The sequence below is a fragment of the Gopherus evgoodei genome, chromosome 7 (genome assembly GCF_007399415.2).
Source record: "Gopherus evgoodei ecotype Sinaloan lineage chromosome 7, rGopEvg1_v1.p, whole genome shotgun sequence".
Taxonomy (NCBI): domain Eukaryota; kingdom Metazoa; phylum Chordata; order Testudines; family Testudinidae; genus Gopherus; species Gopherus evgoodei.
In genome coordinates this window covers 87,017,097-87,032,998 of record NC_044328.1, presented here as the reverse complement: position 1 = coordinate 87,032,998, position 15,902 = coordinate 87,017,097, and the positions used below count along the sequence as shown (strand labels likewise).

The 15,902-nt window shown below is 42.3% G+C and overlaps 2 protein-coding genes across 3 annotated transcripts in view; one reads left to right on the top strand and one right to left on the bottom strand.

Moving 5' to 3' along the window:
• The window catches only part of NEK4 (NIMA related kinase 4), a 37,762-nt gene extending 34,127 nt beyond the window's left edge, over window positions 1-3,635 (top strand). For both annotated transcript variants that reach the window (XM_030568372.1, XM_030568374.1), the window contains exon 16: window positions 3,168-3,635. In XM_030568372.1, coding sequence (XP_030424232.1) covers window positions 3,168-3,260 — 93 coding nt within the window. In that variant the 3' untranslated portion in view covers window positions 3,261-3,635. The remainder of the gene's footprint in view (window positions 1-3,167) is intronic.
• Window positions 3,636-7,833: 4,198 nt separating this feature from the next.
• SPCS1 (signal peptidase complex subunit 1) lies at window positions 7,834-15,746 on the bottom strand. Its single transcript, XM_030569350.1, has 4 exons — window positions 15,263-15,746; window positions 13,563-13,622; window positions 10,242-10,328; window positions 7,834-8,019 (listed from the first exon to the last, which is right to left on the bottom strand). The coding sequence occupies exons 1-4, from the start codon at window positions 15,641-15,643 to the stop codon at window positions 7,897-7,899; spliced, it is 651 nt and encodes a 216-aa protein (XP_030425210.1). The 5' UTR covers window positions 15,644-15,746; the 3' UTR covers window positions 7,834-7,896.
• Between the last annotated feature and the right edge of the window lie 156 nt (window positions 15,747-15,902).

The following is a 15,902-nucleotide window of genomic DNA, read 5'->3' as shown; positions in this document are numbered from 1 at the left end:
AAGTCTCAAGTGGAGACACAGGTCATTCATAAGAATAACGTTCAATGAACTGGGTCGCCTTCTAAACGAAGGGAAATCAGTGCTGTCCCCTGTTCAGAGGATAGAGTTTATAGGGGCAGTGCTGGACTCAACACAAGCCAGGGCATACCTCCCAGAAGCCAGGTTTTGGTCCTTGGGCAACATCATGTGGGGTCTCAGGCAGTTCCCCACCACTACAGCAAGGAATTTCCAGACGCTTCTGGGATACGTGACAGCTTGTATCTTCAGTTGTGGCTAGCGTCAGTGTATCGACCAGTCCAGGACAGTTTGGACAGGATTATAACCCTGCCTTACCCAGTACTCGACTCCCTCCTGTCATGGCTTGACACAAAGGTAATAGGTACAGGGGTCCCCTTCACCATCCCTCAGCCATCCCTGTCGTTACTGACAGACGTATCAGACTTGGGCGGGGGGGGACGACATTTGGGAGGTCTCAGAACAGAAGATCTCTGGTCTCAGTGGAGCTCTCCTGCTCTGATCAAGTCAGACAAGTTCTCCTTGGCAGCAGAAAACCTTCACAGGAGCTACCTACCTTGCCAAGTAGAATAGATTTTCAGTTTGGTCAGAGCACTTCCCGTCCCTGACACTTGCCTCAGTGCCACTTATACTGGACTGTCTTCTCCATCTTAAGCAGCAGGGTCTGTCCATGTCATCAATAAGGGTTCACTTGGCCACCATCTCCACCTTCCACCCAGGCGCAGAGGGCTGCTTAGTCTTTGCAAATCTGATGGTCAGCCATTTCCTTAATGTCTCGACAGGCTGTACCAGCTTGGGACCTCGATCTGGTCCTTTCCAGGTTTATGGGATCACCATTTGAGCCCTTGGTGACATGCTCCCTGCTCTCTCTCTCTCTCGCTCTCGCTCTCTGTCATGGTATAATTCCCCAATCTGAACCTTAGAGTCCAAAAGTTGAGGTACCAGCATGAATTCCTCTAAGCTTAATTACGTGCTTAGATCTGATACCACCAACCAGGAATTCCAGTGCCTGGTACACTCTGGTCCCCCCAAAACCTTGCCCGTGGACCCCCAAGACCCAGATTCCTTGAGTCTTACAACAAAGGGGAATAAACCATTCCCCCCCCCTTCTCCTTTCTTCCTCCCAGATCTTTCCCGCCCTGGGTACACTAGGAGATCACCGTGATTCAAACTCCTTGAATCACAACACAGAGAAATCAGGTTTTTTCCCCCTGCTTCTCTCCCCCTCCCAGGCGTTCCTTCCATGGGCTATCCTGGAGAGAGAGACAGATTCAAGCTCTGTGAATCTAAACAAAGGGATTCCACCTTTTCCCCCTCCCTTCTCTCTCCCTCTCTCTCACCAATTTCCTGGTAAGTACAGACTCAATTCCCTTGAGCCTCAACAAGGGGAAAAAATCAAACAGGTCTTAAAAAGCAAAACTTTTAATAAAAAGAAAGGGGAAAAAAAGTAAAAGTTGTCTCTGTAATTTAGATGGTAAAAGTTACAGGGTCTTTCAGTTTATAGACACTAGAGAGAAGCCTCTCCCCAGCAAATACAATTTAAAATACTCCCAGCAAACTACACATTTGCAAATACAGAAAACAATCAAAAGACTATATAACCACCTTTTTACTTAATACTCACTATTCTGAATATATAAGAGACTGTAGCAGAGAGATTGGCAAGAAACCTGGTTGCACGTCTAGTTCCTTTCAGGACCCAGAGAGAACAAAGCAAAACCCAAAAAACACAAACAAAGGCTTCCCTCCACTGAGATTTTAAAGTATCTTGTTTCCTGATTGGTCCTCTGGTCAGGTGTTTTTGGTTTACTGTTTGTTAACCCTTTACAGGTAAAAGAGACATTACTCTTAACTATCTGTTTATGACACTCTCATACAAGGTGGCGTTTCTGTTAGTGATAACCTCAGCTAGGAAGGTATCTGAGCTTAGGGCCCTAACATTAGAACCTCCTTACACTGTATTCCCTAAGGACAAGGTTCAACTCGGGTCTCACCCGGCTCTTCTCCTAAAGGTTGTCTCCCAATTTCACATCAACCAGGACATCTTCCTCCCTGTATTCTACCCTAAGCCACACTGCAGCGTCAGGGAGCTAAGGATCACTCATTGCATGTCCACAGAGTGCTGGCCTTCTACATCGAGAGAACAAAACTGTTCTGAAGGTTTATCCATTTATTTGTGGCAGTGGCGGACAGAATGAAAGGTCTTCCTGTTTCCTCTCAACATATCTCGCCATGGATCACATCATGCATTTCGGGAGTGCTACAACTTGGCAAAGGTGCCTGCTCCTTCAATCACAGTGCACTCCACCAGGGCTCGGGCCTCCTCAGTGGCATTCCTGGTGCAGGTTCCCACCCAGGAAATGTGCAGAGCAGCAACGTGGTCCTCTGTACTCACTTTCACAAAGCACTATGTGAATATCCAGCAGGCCAGAGCCGATGCAGCCTTCGGATGAGCAGTGCTCCAATCAGTGGAAGACACTGACCCCACCTTCTGAACTTGGGCTTGTGAGTCACCTGATTGGAATGGACATGAACAAGCACTCGAAGAAAAAAAGTTACTCACCTTCTCGTAACTGTTCTTCGAGATCTAGTGTTCATGTCCATTCTGATACCCACCCTCCTACCCTCTGTCAGAATAGCTGGCAAGAAGGAACTAAAGGAGTGGCGGGTCAGCAGGGACCTATATTGGGTGCCCAGGCTGAACCTACAGATAGTGCTAAGGGAAAAACATTGCGGCCGGCATGCACGCGGCACACACACGCCTGATTGGAATGGACATGAACAACACATCTAAGAACAACAGTTATGAGAAGGTGAGTAACCGTTTTTCATCTTCCTAATTAATGTAGATTAAATTGTAAGAGATCTTTAGCTGTTTCCATGCAAACCTTGGGTACAAATTATTACGCAGACAAGTTTAATCAAAAATTCAAGTTATGTTTTAAATTTCACACCTTTTAATTCTGGAATTCCTTTTGACCTGTGGCACTTTGGAATATGCTCTTTATTTGAGCCAATACTGTGATTGGTCAAACTTTTCATGTGACACTTTTATTTAAAGGTGCTTTGGTATCCTCAGTGTAAGTCTATCAGGTAGCAGCATTCATGTCTTTGATTAAAAAACAGCTGACTATTTCTTTTATACTTAATAGTTGCACTTACGGGAGCACATGAGAGAAAAGTACACAGATTACAGTGTGAAGGCTCGCCATCTGAAGTTTCTTGAAGAAAATGTTAAGTTTTGACCAGGTGACTTAACTGGACCTTTCTTCCCTTACAGCTGTTAGAGCAGGGGTTGGCAACGTATGGCACGTGCCAAAGATGGCACGCACGCTGATTTTTGATGGCACATGGGGCGGGCTAATCTCCTCAGCCCACCACTGCTCTGGGGTTCCCGCTGCTGGCCCCTTGCCAGCTGGGGTCTTGCTGCCGGTCCCACTCAGTGCCTGCTGCTACCCAGGCTAGCAGCAGGCTGAGACCCCGGCTGACAGGAGCCAGTGGTCGAAACCCCACAGCAGGGCGGGCTGGGTTGGGCACGGATCACACTAAACCAGGGGTCGGCAACCTTTCAGGAGTGGTGTGCTGAGTCTTCATTTATTCACTCTAATTTAAGGTTTCGCGTGCCGGTAATACATTTTAATGTTTTTAGAAGGTCTCTTTCTATAAGTCTATATTATATAACTAAACTATTGTTGTTGTATGTAAAGTAAATAAGGTTTTCAAAATGTTTAGGAAGCGTCATTTAAAATTAAATTAAAATGCTGATCTTATGCCGCCAGCTTGCTGCCAGCCTGGAGTTCTGTTTACCTAGGCCGGCAGCGGGCTCAGCAGGGCCTGCGGCCAGGACACCAGACCGGGGGGGGCGCGATTCAGGACAGAAGGCTGAAGTGTGTGGTGGTGGTGGGGGGAGTTCAGGGATCAAGGCAGAGGGCTGGGGTGTGTGGGGAGGTGCAGGGCAGAGGGATGGAGGCTGTGGGGTGGGGGGGTTCAGGGCAGAGGGCTGGGGTGCTCGGCTTGTAGGGGTGCTCCCAGCCCTCTGCCCTGAGCAGCTCATGGCATGGGGCTGGAAGGGATGTGCCCTGTTCCACTCCCTTCCCCAAGGTTCCACCCCTACCTTTCTCTGCCTCTACAGAGCTGCATGCAGGCTGCCATTCTTCCCCTTCCCCCTCACAAGGGTCATCAGCTGATCAGCGCAGGGAAGGAGAGGGGGAGGGGCCAGAAAGCACCATGCTGGGGGAAGAAGTCGGGGAGGGGAGAAGCTTGCCTGCTGCAGGACCAAGCTTCTGCCTCCTGCCCCCGCAGGGGAGAGCGGTGGGTGGGGGGTGGCAGGCTGAATGGAGCTGGGGGTCGGGAACACGGCAGGCAGCTGTGTGCCACTCAAAATCGGCTTCTGTGCTGTAGGTTGCTGATCCCTGCACTAAACTAATAAGATCTGCATTTTAATTTTATTTGAAATAAAGCTTCTGAAAGATTTTGAAAACCTTGTTTACTTTACATATAACAGTAGTTTAGTTATATATTATAAACTTGTAGAGAGACCTTCTAAAAACATTAAAATGTATTACCAACACACACAGGCTTAAATTAGAGTGTATACATGAAGACTTGGCAAACCACTGCTGAAAGGTTGCCAACCAGTGTTAGAGAAAAGCAGCAAGGACCTAGTTTTAGAGGGTGTCTGGTAGACTGAACTATCTCCATATTCTGTATAGACTAATTTTGTGGTACTTATGAAAAATCCATGGGTAAATATATCTGGGTAAAGAGGTAAACTGGTCTTGACAGAGTGGAATGCTTATTTGCCTGTGCACAGCAGCACATCTTTGTTACAGCATTAGTACTCGTAATGTTTTTATATTAAAATGTGAAGGACTATTACTTTTTCTACAGAAGAAAAAATTGGTATGTATTTGGATTTTTACTTTACACTACTTGCCTTTTGGTTGCACTCACTGAATGAGTGTTTTATGGGTATGAAATTGTTTCTAGAAAGTACAGAATTTAGAACATATGTAAACTACTAAGATTTAGTTCTAATTTCTGTTTGTCGTACTTGTCTCTTACTATACCACCAAGTGATTGGGAACATTTGCTAAACCTGTAATGTGGGATTATAAGAATTATAATGTACTGAAGTTAAGACCTAAAGCTCAATTTGGCATGGAGAGCTGATTGTGATTTCTGTAGCTACAAAAACTCACTGCAGTTTCTAGAAATGGTTTAAAATTTAAACTGTTTAAGATACAATAAAAAGATGGACTCCTTACTCTGAGCCCTTGGGCATCATTAGAGCTCATGTTCAAGGTTTAGATTAGAATTTTGTTTTCTCCAACCAGAACAAATGCAAATACTAATTCCTTTTAGGAATGGAATAATGATTGAAGAAAGACTAGATACATTCAGATAAATTGGTCTATTTAATGTACCATTTCATCTGTCAACTTGTCTTACAGGAAGTTTTTTTTAATACTTTTGTTATGTTCTAATGTTTGATGACAGAACGTGTTTTGCAGCATCAGTGTTCTGAAGGTTTGTAAATCTTTGATTTTTAAAGAGATTATTAAGTCAAGGATATCTGAATTTTGTAAAATAAAATCATATTCAGTAAGTCTACAAAATGTCCAGTTTTCTTAATACGCTTAGTAGATATTCTATCCTACAGAATAGCTCATGTAGAGAGATGCTGCAGAATAATAGTGCCCATCATCAGCACAAAGTGCATTAGAGTAGATGACTTCCTAAAAAGGTAGGAGGCTCAACTCAGTTGTTCTCCACGTCCATTGCAGCTTCTGCATCTCCCTCAGTCCCACTGTTCTGGGCGTGTCTGGTTTATAGTTAACTTTCAAGCTACGAGGAGCAAAATCACTTTTTATAAGCAAAGATTGGAGTGTTGGTGCAAAAGATGATTTGAACATCGAGTGCACACTAAAGATCACAAGAGAAGAGGCAGCACCCTGGCCAAATGCCAATTTGGATATTCAAATTTGCTAAGTAAATAGGCCCACCAGTTTCTGATATGTTGGTATTCATTTCCTCTCCTAAGCCATTCTGTAGTGTAGCCATTCCACTCTGCACTGTTACACAGTTAATGCATTTAGAACAGAAAGTACTCTTAATTAAAGTGATGATTTTTCAGATTAAGGAATTTAATCATTTATAAAGCAACCCTGCAAAGTTGCTGTGTTTCAGTAACAAAAAACAACATAATCTTAGGACTTGTCTCATACTGTTATGCTTCATTTCTGTGTGACTCCAACTACTTAAATTGCTTGAATTCATGAATAAAACTCATCTTTATGATTTTTAACTTTCTCCTTACCACCAAACAATGGTTAATTATCTGTATCTGCCCTATTCACAGCTCCATGTTAGCTTTGCTGCAACTGAAATTCTCTTAGGTAAAGTCTTCCTTAAAGGCCTAGTTCCCATTACCTCATTCTTGCCACATTACAGATACTCGATGTAGGCATATTTTACTTGTGTACATACATACACATCCAAGTCACATTAAAAAGGACTGATTTTCCATAAAAGGGGAGAAGGCAGTTTACTCACAAGGACCAGAAAGACTTAATTCCCTTTACTTTTCCCAGCTTTACACAGGAATCAAAACTTGTCCCTGAATTCTATGTAATAATACAGGGAAACCCCACTATAACGCATCCCGCAATAACGCAAATTCGTCTATAATGCGATTGTAAGGAGGCTCCGGCCGCCCCAGGCCAAAAAAAAAACCACAAAAACCCTCCAGAGCGCTGCTTAAGTGCCAAAAAAAAAAAGGGGACCGGAGCGCTGCCGAGGCGCAATAAATAAATAAATAAATAAAGCAGCTGGAGTGCGGCAGAAGCACAAAAGAGAAAAGAAAAAACCACCAGAGCGCCACTGAAGCACAAAACAAACAAACAAACGGCCGGAGTGCTGCCGAAACGCAAAAAAGGGGAAAAAAAAAAGGCTGGAGTGCCCCCGAAGAAAAAATGGAATGTGTCTTCCCCACTGCCTCTTCCCCCCTACCCCCGCTTACCCTTTTGGTGAGAAGAGCCGTTCTCCTCTCCAGCTGCTCCTCGCTCTTCCTCTGCCCCTTGCACATCTCCCCTGCTCTCAAGTGTTTCCCTCTCTCACTGCATGACTGAGAGCCCCCACTGCTGGAGCTGCACCCTTTCAGTTACAGTTATGGGCAGTTCGCAAATGAAAATAGTTTTCTGCCTGAGGGAAATCGACCGGCTTGAAACTGACCAGCTTGAAATGGTAAACCCTGCTATACCGCAACTCCGCATTTAGCGCAATCCAAATTTTTGGTCCCTAATCATCGTGTTATAGTGGTGCTTCACTGTATGTATACTTAAATTTTCATCCTTAATATACTTCAAAAATTTTGAGCAGCCATGAACTTGCAAATGCAATACTGTACACAACTAAATCAGCTGGTTATTTTTATACGCAATACCTTTGTTAAATGCACCACGGATACTTCAGCTGAAATGTTTTACTGATACCAGTATTTTAATTCAGGCTATCTCCTCGATTTTCTTAACTAGACTGATTACAGGCAGTGTTACTTACAAGTGAAATACTAAACTGCAGAGCTTACAAGAACATAGAACTTGCCTAAGTGTACCCTGAAATTCATTTATAATTTAAACTCATTCAATGTTTACTTCCCATTTTGCTTTTATAGCACCTAACAAAATTTTAGCTAGAGGCAATCTGCACGTTGTTCCTCAACCCCAAAGACAGTGTTCCTTGAGTTGGATCCTGGTATACTAACAGTAGCAAGTAATCTCTAAATTACTAAGAAAAAAACGTGTCTCATACTGGGAATATCATTAGAAACCTTTAATGAAGCAAAATTCTCCAGTCTTACATCATGAGGGTTCATATTCTTCAACTTTTAGTATGCCTTTTCAGTTTTCTCTCTGCTGGCTTCTTATCTTCTGTTCCCGACTCTTGGACAGGTAGCCATTTCAGAGGATTGCGGCGGTACATAGGCCATGGAGGGAGTGTTAGCTTTAAAGGAAGGAAAAGTTTAATTATATAACTCACTAAAACCCCAACTCTGTCTAGCATGTAATTAGGACTGTTACTACTACACAACCTTCATTATGTGTACTTGCAGTATCAGCTGAACAAGGTCTGATTACACTGCTCTACAGCCAAAATGCTTCTGAAATAAATGTAGTCCAACTTTACTAATTCTGGGTCACTGAGAACGAAAATGCTTAAAATTGTTGATTGGCTCTAATTTTCAAGATATGCTATTGGGTCAGTATATACGACCCTTGACTTGGGAATGGCGGTGGATAAGTGAGTTATAAAGGGAAGGGATCTCAATTTAAACCAGAAATGACTAAAATACATCTTTGACTGGATCTATGAATAAATCTATGACTGGGTTTGGACAGTACTTGCTTTTGAGGCAAAACAATGAATGATGCAATCTGAAGCTGGTATTGCGTCATACATGATATGAATTGCATCATGTTATTCCTAGAAGTCATGGATGATGCAATCATAACAAAGCTTACATCACTCTGCTGAACAAATTGCCCTATATCAGCTCTAGAAATCATACAGTGTCGTGCTCTCTTATTTGTCAGCGTTTGATTTTGCAAAGGGACACGTTTCTGTTTAGCCAAAGTGAGCAGAGATGCCTTGTACATGTGTGAAGAGTGCAGATAACTTCTGCTATGTTTGTGGTGAAGTGACTTTTGCATCACAAAAGCGCAGTATAACCACTATGGTTAAGAGAGCCTATCACCTTTATTTTGGCTGCAAAATTGGAGCTCAGGACAAGAGGTGGGCCCCACACATATGCTGCAACACTTGTGCAACAAATCTTCGCCAGTGGTTGAACAGGAAAAGGAAATCTATGCCTTCTGCAGTGCCAATGACTTGGAAAGAGCCAACAGATCATACCAGCAATTGTTACTTCTGCATGGTGCCTCCAGTTGGGAAAGGTGTGTCAAAGAAGAAAAAGTGGTCTGTGCATTATCCAAACATTCCATCAGCTATACGCCCAGCAATTGTTACTTCTGCATGGTGCCTCCAGTTGGGAAAGGTGTGTCAAAGAAGAAAAAGTGGTCTGTGCATTATCCAAACATTCCATCAGCTATACGCCCAGTACCCCACGGAGAAGGACTGCCGCTTCCTGATGCACCAGAATCATTCTCACTTGAGTCAGACGAGGAAGAGGATGAAACTTCTGGTCCTGAACAATCAATGTCACAGGACCCACATTTTCTCCCATCCTCCTCCTCTGAACCACACCTCATAACACAAGGTGAACTGAATGACCTTGTCAGGGATTTGGAACTACCCAAGAGTAAGGCAGAGCTGTTGGGCTCCAGACTACAGCAGTGGAATCTCCTGGCAAGCTATCTGGGCAAATGGAGCCCATCAATGCTTGCAGACTATTGCTGGACGGTGACAAGAGATGCTCCATTTAATGAATACAAGAGGCAAGCCAAGAAGCACCGAATAGACACTGAATAGGACTGAACTATGTACATAATAGTTTTTTGCCTTTTGTTCCATAATAAATTTTATTTATATAACCCTTTTGCTGATTTTTGAAGTGTTACATAAACAGGACAGGTGAAATATTATCATGTAAAGCAACCAAACACACATGAAAAGACCTAGGTTTACAATTTATGATTAAAACTCTACTATCTACACAATATACATAGACATAAAATGTGAAAACTTAAATATCTTAAACAGTAGCCAGTTGTTTTAATTGTCATATTTGAATTCAGCACATCAAAATACATAATAAATATCCCATTTTATCTCTGAAGCAGACGACTTCTCAAAAATTGTAGACCAGTGTTATCATCAATATATTACTAAAGATGAAGGTCTACCGGATTGAAGAGGCCATCTGATTTAGTGACTTAGATCACCAATAGAAGTCTTCTATACTGGAGTTCCTGTTTAAATCAGTCTCTTAGGACCAGAACTGGACTATAAGAAACAAGGTACATTGGCGAAGCTAAGTGGAGGTACAGGACTGGAAGAACAGAGTTCAGAATGAAAGTGCATTAGTGCATAATGTAAAGTTTCTAGTGCATCTGTTTGTATTATGCTCATCTAGTCAGTGCTAGTAGTCCTGTATTTAAGCACTGTTTCAGGTAAACAGCATTTGATGAACAGGCAACTTAGTTTTGGAAACTCCATTAGTATTTTTAGTAATCATGTAGTAATTTAGTAATTAATTTTTGTCTTACCAGGCACGATAAAGCAAACCCAGCCACAACTATATAGACAGTCCAACCAAACTGTTCAGCGATGTAGCCATAGATAAAACCAATTACCTAGAAGAAGCAATATAAATGTAATAAAATAACCTAATGAGCATTCCCAGACCAAAACTGATTTTAGTTTGACACACCCAATGAGTATCTCCAGTTTGAGATCAGTGTTGAGACAGTTGGACTAAGTTGTTATATATGAATAGTCTTTGTGAATTAAAAGTAACTTCATGAATAAAACAGTAAAATTAGATGTTTGTTCAGTATGGTAAAGTCTGAAGTAAAATTTTTATGTGGAGCTATTTTTCTAATGAATAGGCATAAGCAGAACAGGATGTGAATAAATATTTTACTTAAATATAGAGGATAAAGAACTGCTTTTAGACTTAGTGTCTAATTGTTATGGAGAAGGTGTACTTGGCTTCATGTGAGACTAGATAAATAAAATGTAGGGGAGGTACAACACCACTATGTTTAATGAAAATGAATTGGTGCAGGTTTGAGCCTGCAGTTTATACTGGACACTAAGCCGGCTTGTCTGATGTACTGTTTTTGCTTTGGATATTTAAGTTCTGTAGCTTTTACTAGAAGGGATGATATGGAGAGTGGGTATATGGCCTCTGGGTAGGGCAGACAGGAAGTTTTGGAACCCCAACACGAATTCCTGACTCCATAACTGGAGTTCTCCAAGCTACTTACATATTTTCAATCGATATTTTGGCTATACCTTTACTTTAAGAATAATTTCTAAATAATATAGTATGTACTCAGAGGGCCTCAAAGTGCTTTAAAAACTTTAGGCTTAGCCACAACTCATGTGGGAGTTCAGAATTCTTCCTCTTTTACAGAAAGAAAAACTGGCAGGTTACACAGGAAGTCAGTGAATGTGGTGTGTGTTGTATGATCCTCAGAAATTCTATGCTGTGGGGGTTCTAACTAGGACTGTCAATTTTAATCGCAATTAACTCCATGCGATTAACTGAAAAAAACTGCAATTAAAAAAAGATCGCATTTAATCGCTGTTTTAATTGCACTGTTAAACAACAGAATACCAATTGAAATGTATTATAAATATTTTTGGATGCTTTTCTACATTTTCAAATACTGATTTCAATTACAACACAAGTGTACAATGCTCACTATTTTTATTACAAATATTTCCACTGTAAACTAATTTTCAATTCACCTCATACAATCTCTTTATTGTGAAAGTGCAACTTACAAATGTAGGTGTTTTTTGTTACGTAACTGCATTAAAAAAAAGAATGTAAAACTTTAGAGTCAAGTCCACTCAGTCCTACTTCTCGTTCAACCAGTCACTAAGACAAACAAGTGTGTTTACATTTACAGGAGATAATGCTGCCGGCGTCTTATTTACTATGTCACCTGAAAGTGGTAGCCGGTGTTGTAAGGTATTTACATGCCAGACATGCTAAACATTCGTATGCCTCTTCATGGTTTGGGTACCATTCCAGAGGACATGCTTTCATGCTGATGACACACATTAAAAAATGTGTTAATTAAATTTGTGACTGAACTCGAGGGAGAACAGTTATCTCCTGCTCTGTTTTACCTGCATTCTACCATATATTTCATGTTATAGCAGTTTTGGATGATGACCCCGCACATGCTGTTTGTCTTAAGAATACTTTCACTGCAGTTTTGACAAAACGCAAAGAAGGTACCAATTCTAAGGATAGCTACAGCACTTGACCCAAGGTTTAAGAATCTGAAGTGCCTTCCAAAACCTGAGGGGGACAAGGTGGAGCATGTTTCAGAAATCTTAAATGAGCAACAGTTTGATGTGGCAACTACAGAACCTGAACCACAAAAAACGAAAATCAGCCTTCTGCTGGTGGCATCTGCCTCAGATGATTAGGTGAACATGCGTCGGGCTGCACTGCTTTGGATCGTTCTCAAGCAGAACCCCTTATTAGCATGGATATATGTCCCCTGGAATGGCAGTTGAAGCATGAAGGGACATATCAATCTAGCCCTTAAATATCTTGCAACACCAGCTACAACAGTGCCATGTGAACACCTCGTCTCACTTTCAGGGGGCATTGTACACAAGAAGCAGGCAGCATTATCTCCCATAAATGTAAACAAACATGTTTGTCTGAGTGCCTGACTGAACAAGAAGTAAGACTGAGTGGACTTGTAGACACTAAAGTTTTACATTTTTATTTTTGATGCAATTTTTTGTAAATCTACACTTGTAAGTTCAACTTTCATGATAAAGAGATTGTATGAGGTGAACTGAATACTCTTTTTATAGCACAAATATTTGTAATAATAAATAAAGTGAACATTGTACACTTTGTTGTAAATGAAATGAATACTGAAATTTAGAAAACATCCAAAATAGTTAAATGGTATTCTGTTGTTTAACAGTGTGACTTAATAGTGGTTCATTTTTTAATTGCTTGACAGCTCTAGTTCTAACTAATGCAGGTTTATATAGTATATAGCTTGTAACAGCTGTCAGACCTGCAGCACAACATTCTGTAGTGTATGAAGCTCACAGCTGTTAAATGCTTCTGGAAAAATCTGGAGTGTGAAAGAAGCCTTAATTCTGGCATCTCTTCATTTGAATGCTTGACCTTTTATCCTTAATGTTCTCTTCATGTAAATTTTTTTTTTTTTTGCATTATAGAATAGTGAAGGGATCATACTGAGTATTTAACTATTTAGACTTTTCAGTATCATTTATAAAGCAGGTTGCAAACACTTCTCCACTTCTATGAAAAGTGAGGCAGATAAGTTAAGTGACTTACCCAAGGCCCCACAGAACAGAGTCAGAGCTACAATTAGAACTTGAGAGTTCTTGGCTTCTTGCCCTATGCTTAGTCCACTAAACTAGGCTGTCTCTTCAGGATTAAGGAATCTGACATTGAATTAAACTGGAATCTAAAATCCATAACCGATCCTCTAATACAGTGGCTCTGACTTTTACTGGTGACCGACCCCTTTCACATAGCAAGTCTCTGTGTGTGACCCCCTTATAAATTAAAAACACTTTTGTATATATTTAACACCATTATAAATGCTGGGGTGGAGGTTGACAGCTTGTGACCTCCTGAGGGGTCTCGACCCCCAGTTTGAGAACCCCTGCGCTAATATCGCTGCAATTTAACTAACTCTATTTTGAACTCCCCCCACCCCGCAAAGTCTCATTCAAAGACAGTCTGGCTGATTTGCTTCAAGCTTTAAAAACTTAAGAAGATTTCAGACCATAATCAGTTTATTTGTAAAGGATGCCTAATACAGCTTTAACCATGGCTCCGTTATACTTACTGCAGAAACAAGAATGATCCCTTGAAAAATCTGTTCTGCTAGTTTTTGACCCTTGTAGTCCTGTGGAGGGAAAAAAATAGTTAAAGGTTATAATTACCCAACCATCTACACCAACAAGTAAACAATTCTTGCAGCCTCTTTCACGATCAAGTAGCACAAAGACAGAGCTTGTACATATGCCCTGACTTTGTAGTGAGTGATGTGGAATACAAAACAAATGCTTAAGACTAGAATGTTTTCTTATGTATTCTTTAAAGAAATCTTGGTTTTATGCTGTAAAAATCTTAATGCCCAGCCTAGTGTCTCCTACAGCTCCAATGATAACACAAAAAAAGCAGGAAACTGCTTTCTGGGCTATCATTAGGAGTTAGGGACATCTGCACAGAAGCCCAAAGTCACATCACAGTTAATAAGAAGGAGGTTGCATTTAAAATTTCAGAAAATAAGTTTATTGTATTTTTATAACCCTTTGCAAAGAATCACCTCGTGTTGATTCAGTAGTTCATGTTTTATAAAACTGGGAAACAGGTTGTCTTGCTGAAGGTCTCATGCAATCTATGGCAGAGCCAGTACTAGAATGCCCAGCTCTCGGCTTAGAGCGCGAAGGACCATGCTTCCGCATTCTGAATTAATTTTAACTTGCATAGGAAGCGTATGTTATAAGCAGCAGATAAGTGCACACATATATTGGTGAAGAAGTGAACATAACAAGACTGGTGCGTGTAATTTAATTGGTATGTTGGTATATTTTCCTCCTTGTGCATTGTAACCCAACTTCACCAGAAGAAAACCAGTAATTGCACACTCTCAAATATGTCAACAATGTCAAACAGTGATTGATATGTGAAATTGAGCACATGTGCATTTGGAATCCACCACCATATCCTGTCTTCTGCATTCCAGATACTGTCATCCTGGAGATAACAGTATTCTGTCTACATTAATATCCAGAATACTTGGTGAAGGTACAAAATGTTGCTGTAAAAAAAAAAATTAATATTTCAAGCTATGGTTCTAACTCTTGGGTGGGAAAGACGGGGAGCATCACGAAAAAGACTATTAGAAAGTCAAAGGCCACCAATTTCAAAAGAACACAATTGTCAACTGATGAAACATGCTTGCTTTAATTCTTGCATCGCAGCTAGGTATACCATAGCCACAAACATCTTCGACAGAAGTAGTCTGTTTGCATTGGTGTAGACGGATATTGCAGCAGTTGTCCCTATAGAACTTTTAAATAGTTTAATGAAGTACTATATCTCATCCCTTTCCAGATATTTAGAATAGCTACTTTTTGTGGAGGAATGTTGTCAGCATTGCACTTGATGTCATTCACTTTAAGCTAAGATGATGAATACTATAAAAAAGTGAGCAGTTACGATTTTAAATCGGGAAATCCCCAGTAACTCAGCCACAAAAGTGTGAGCAGCATTCCTACTGTACACGGAAGCACTGACAACTTAATTACCATGTCGTAGCGAAGAATAGCTGATCTGTACTGTTGTTTACAGCACAGACCCCTTGCACAGTAACAGGCCAATAGCACAGTGTGGCGCTGGGTATGGAAACCGAGCTAGGCAGCACCAACCCCAGGAGACTGAGACTGATGCGTCCAGCGCAAGGCAGCCGCCGGAACACTGGGCCGGTTGGTTTTATTACCTAGCCCGCGCTGTTCCCTGTGGCGTTGGGGACCCCCTTACCATCTGGGTGGGGATGGAGCCGAATAGGTCCAACATGGTGCTAGCGACGGAAGTCGCCTCGCCGGCTGCCTCCCCGCTCTCGCTGCTCTCCTCGGAATTGCTCGCCCCGCCCTGAGAGGCGCAAGCCTCGGAGACGCGCTCAGCCTCCGAAGGGGAAACGTCAGGAGCGTCCTGGGAGCCAAAGCCGGCCCTGGCCCGTGAGGTGGAGGCCTCAGCGGCACCAGCCTTGGAGGAGGGAGGCGAAGTCTCGCGGGCGGCAACCTCCCTGCCGGACCGGCTAGCCCGCGTCCGCACTCCACCAGCGGCGGCGGAGGAGCGAGTCCGACTCCGGAAGGCAGGAGCTGAGCTGGCCGGAAGCGGCGCAGCCTTGCTCCGCCCCATTTCCCGTGAGCCTCCGGCAGGGAGCTGTCCCTGCCAACTGCCTGAACAACGGCACCGACCTCAGCGGGGCGATCCGGTGAAACGACAAAAACAGCTCCTGCTCCCGATTCCCTACTTTGGCTACACTGACCATGCGCACACGAACTGAGCATGCCCAGTAACGTTTGCTGTCGCCGCTGCCCTCTCTCTGCCCTCACGTCTACTTATCATTTGCTGCCTCCTGTTGGGGCGGGGGAGGGATGCTCAAAGTGTCGTCACA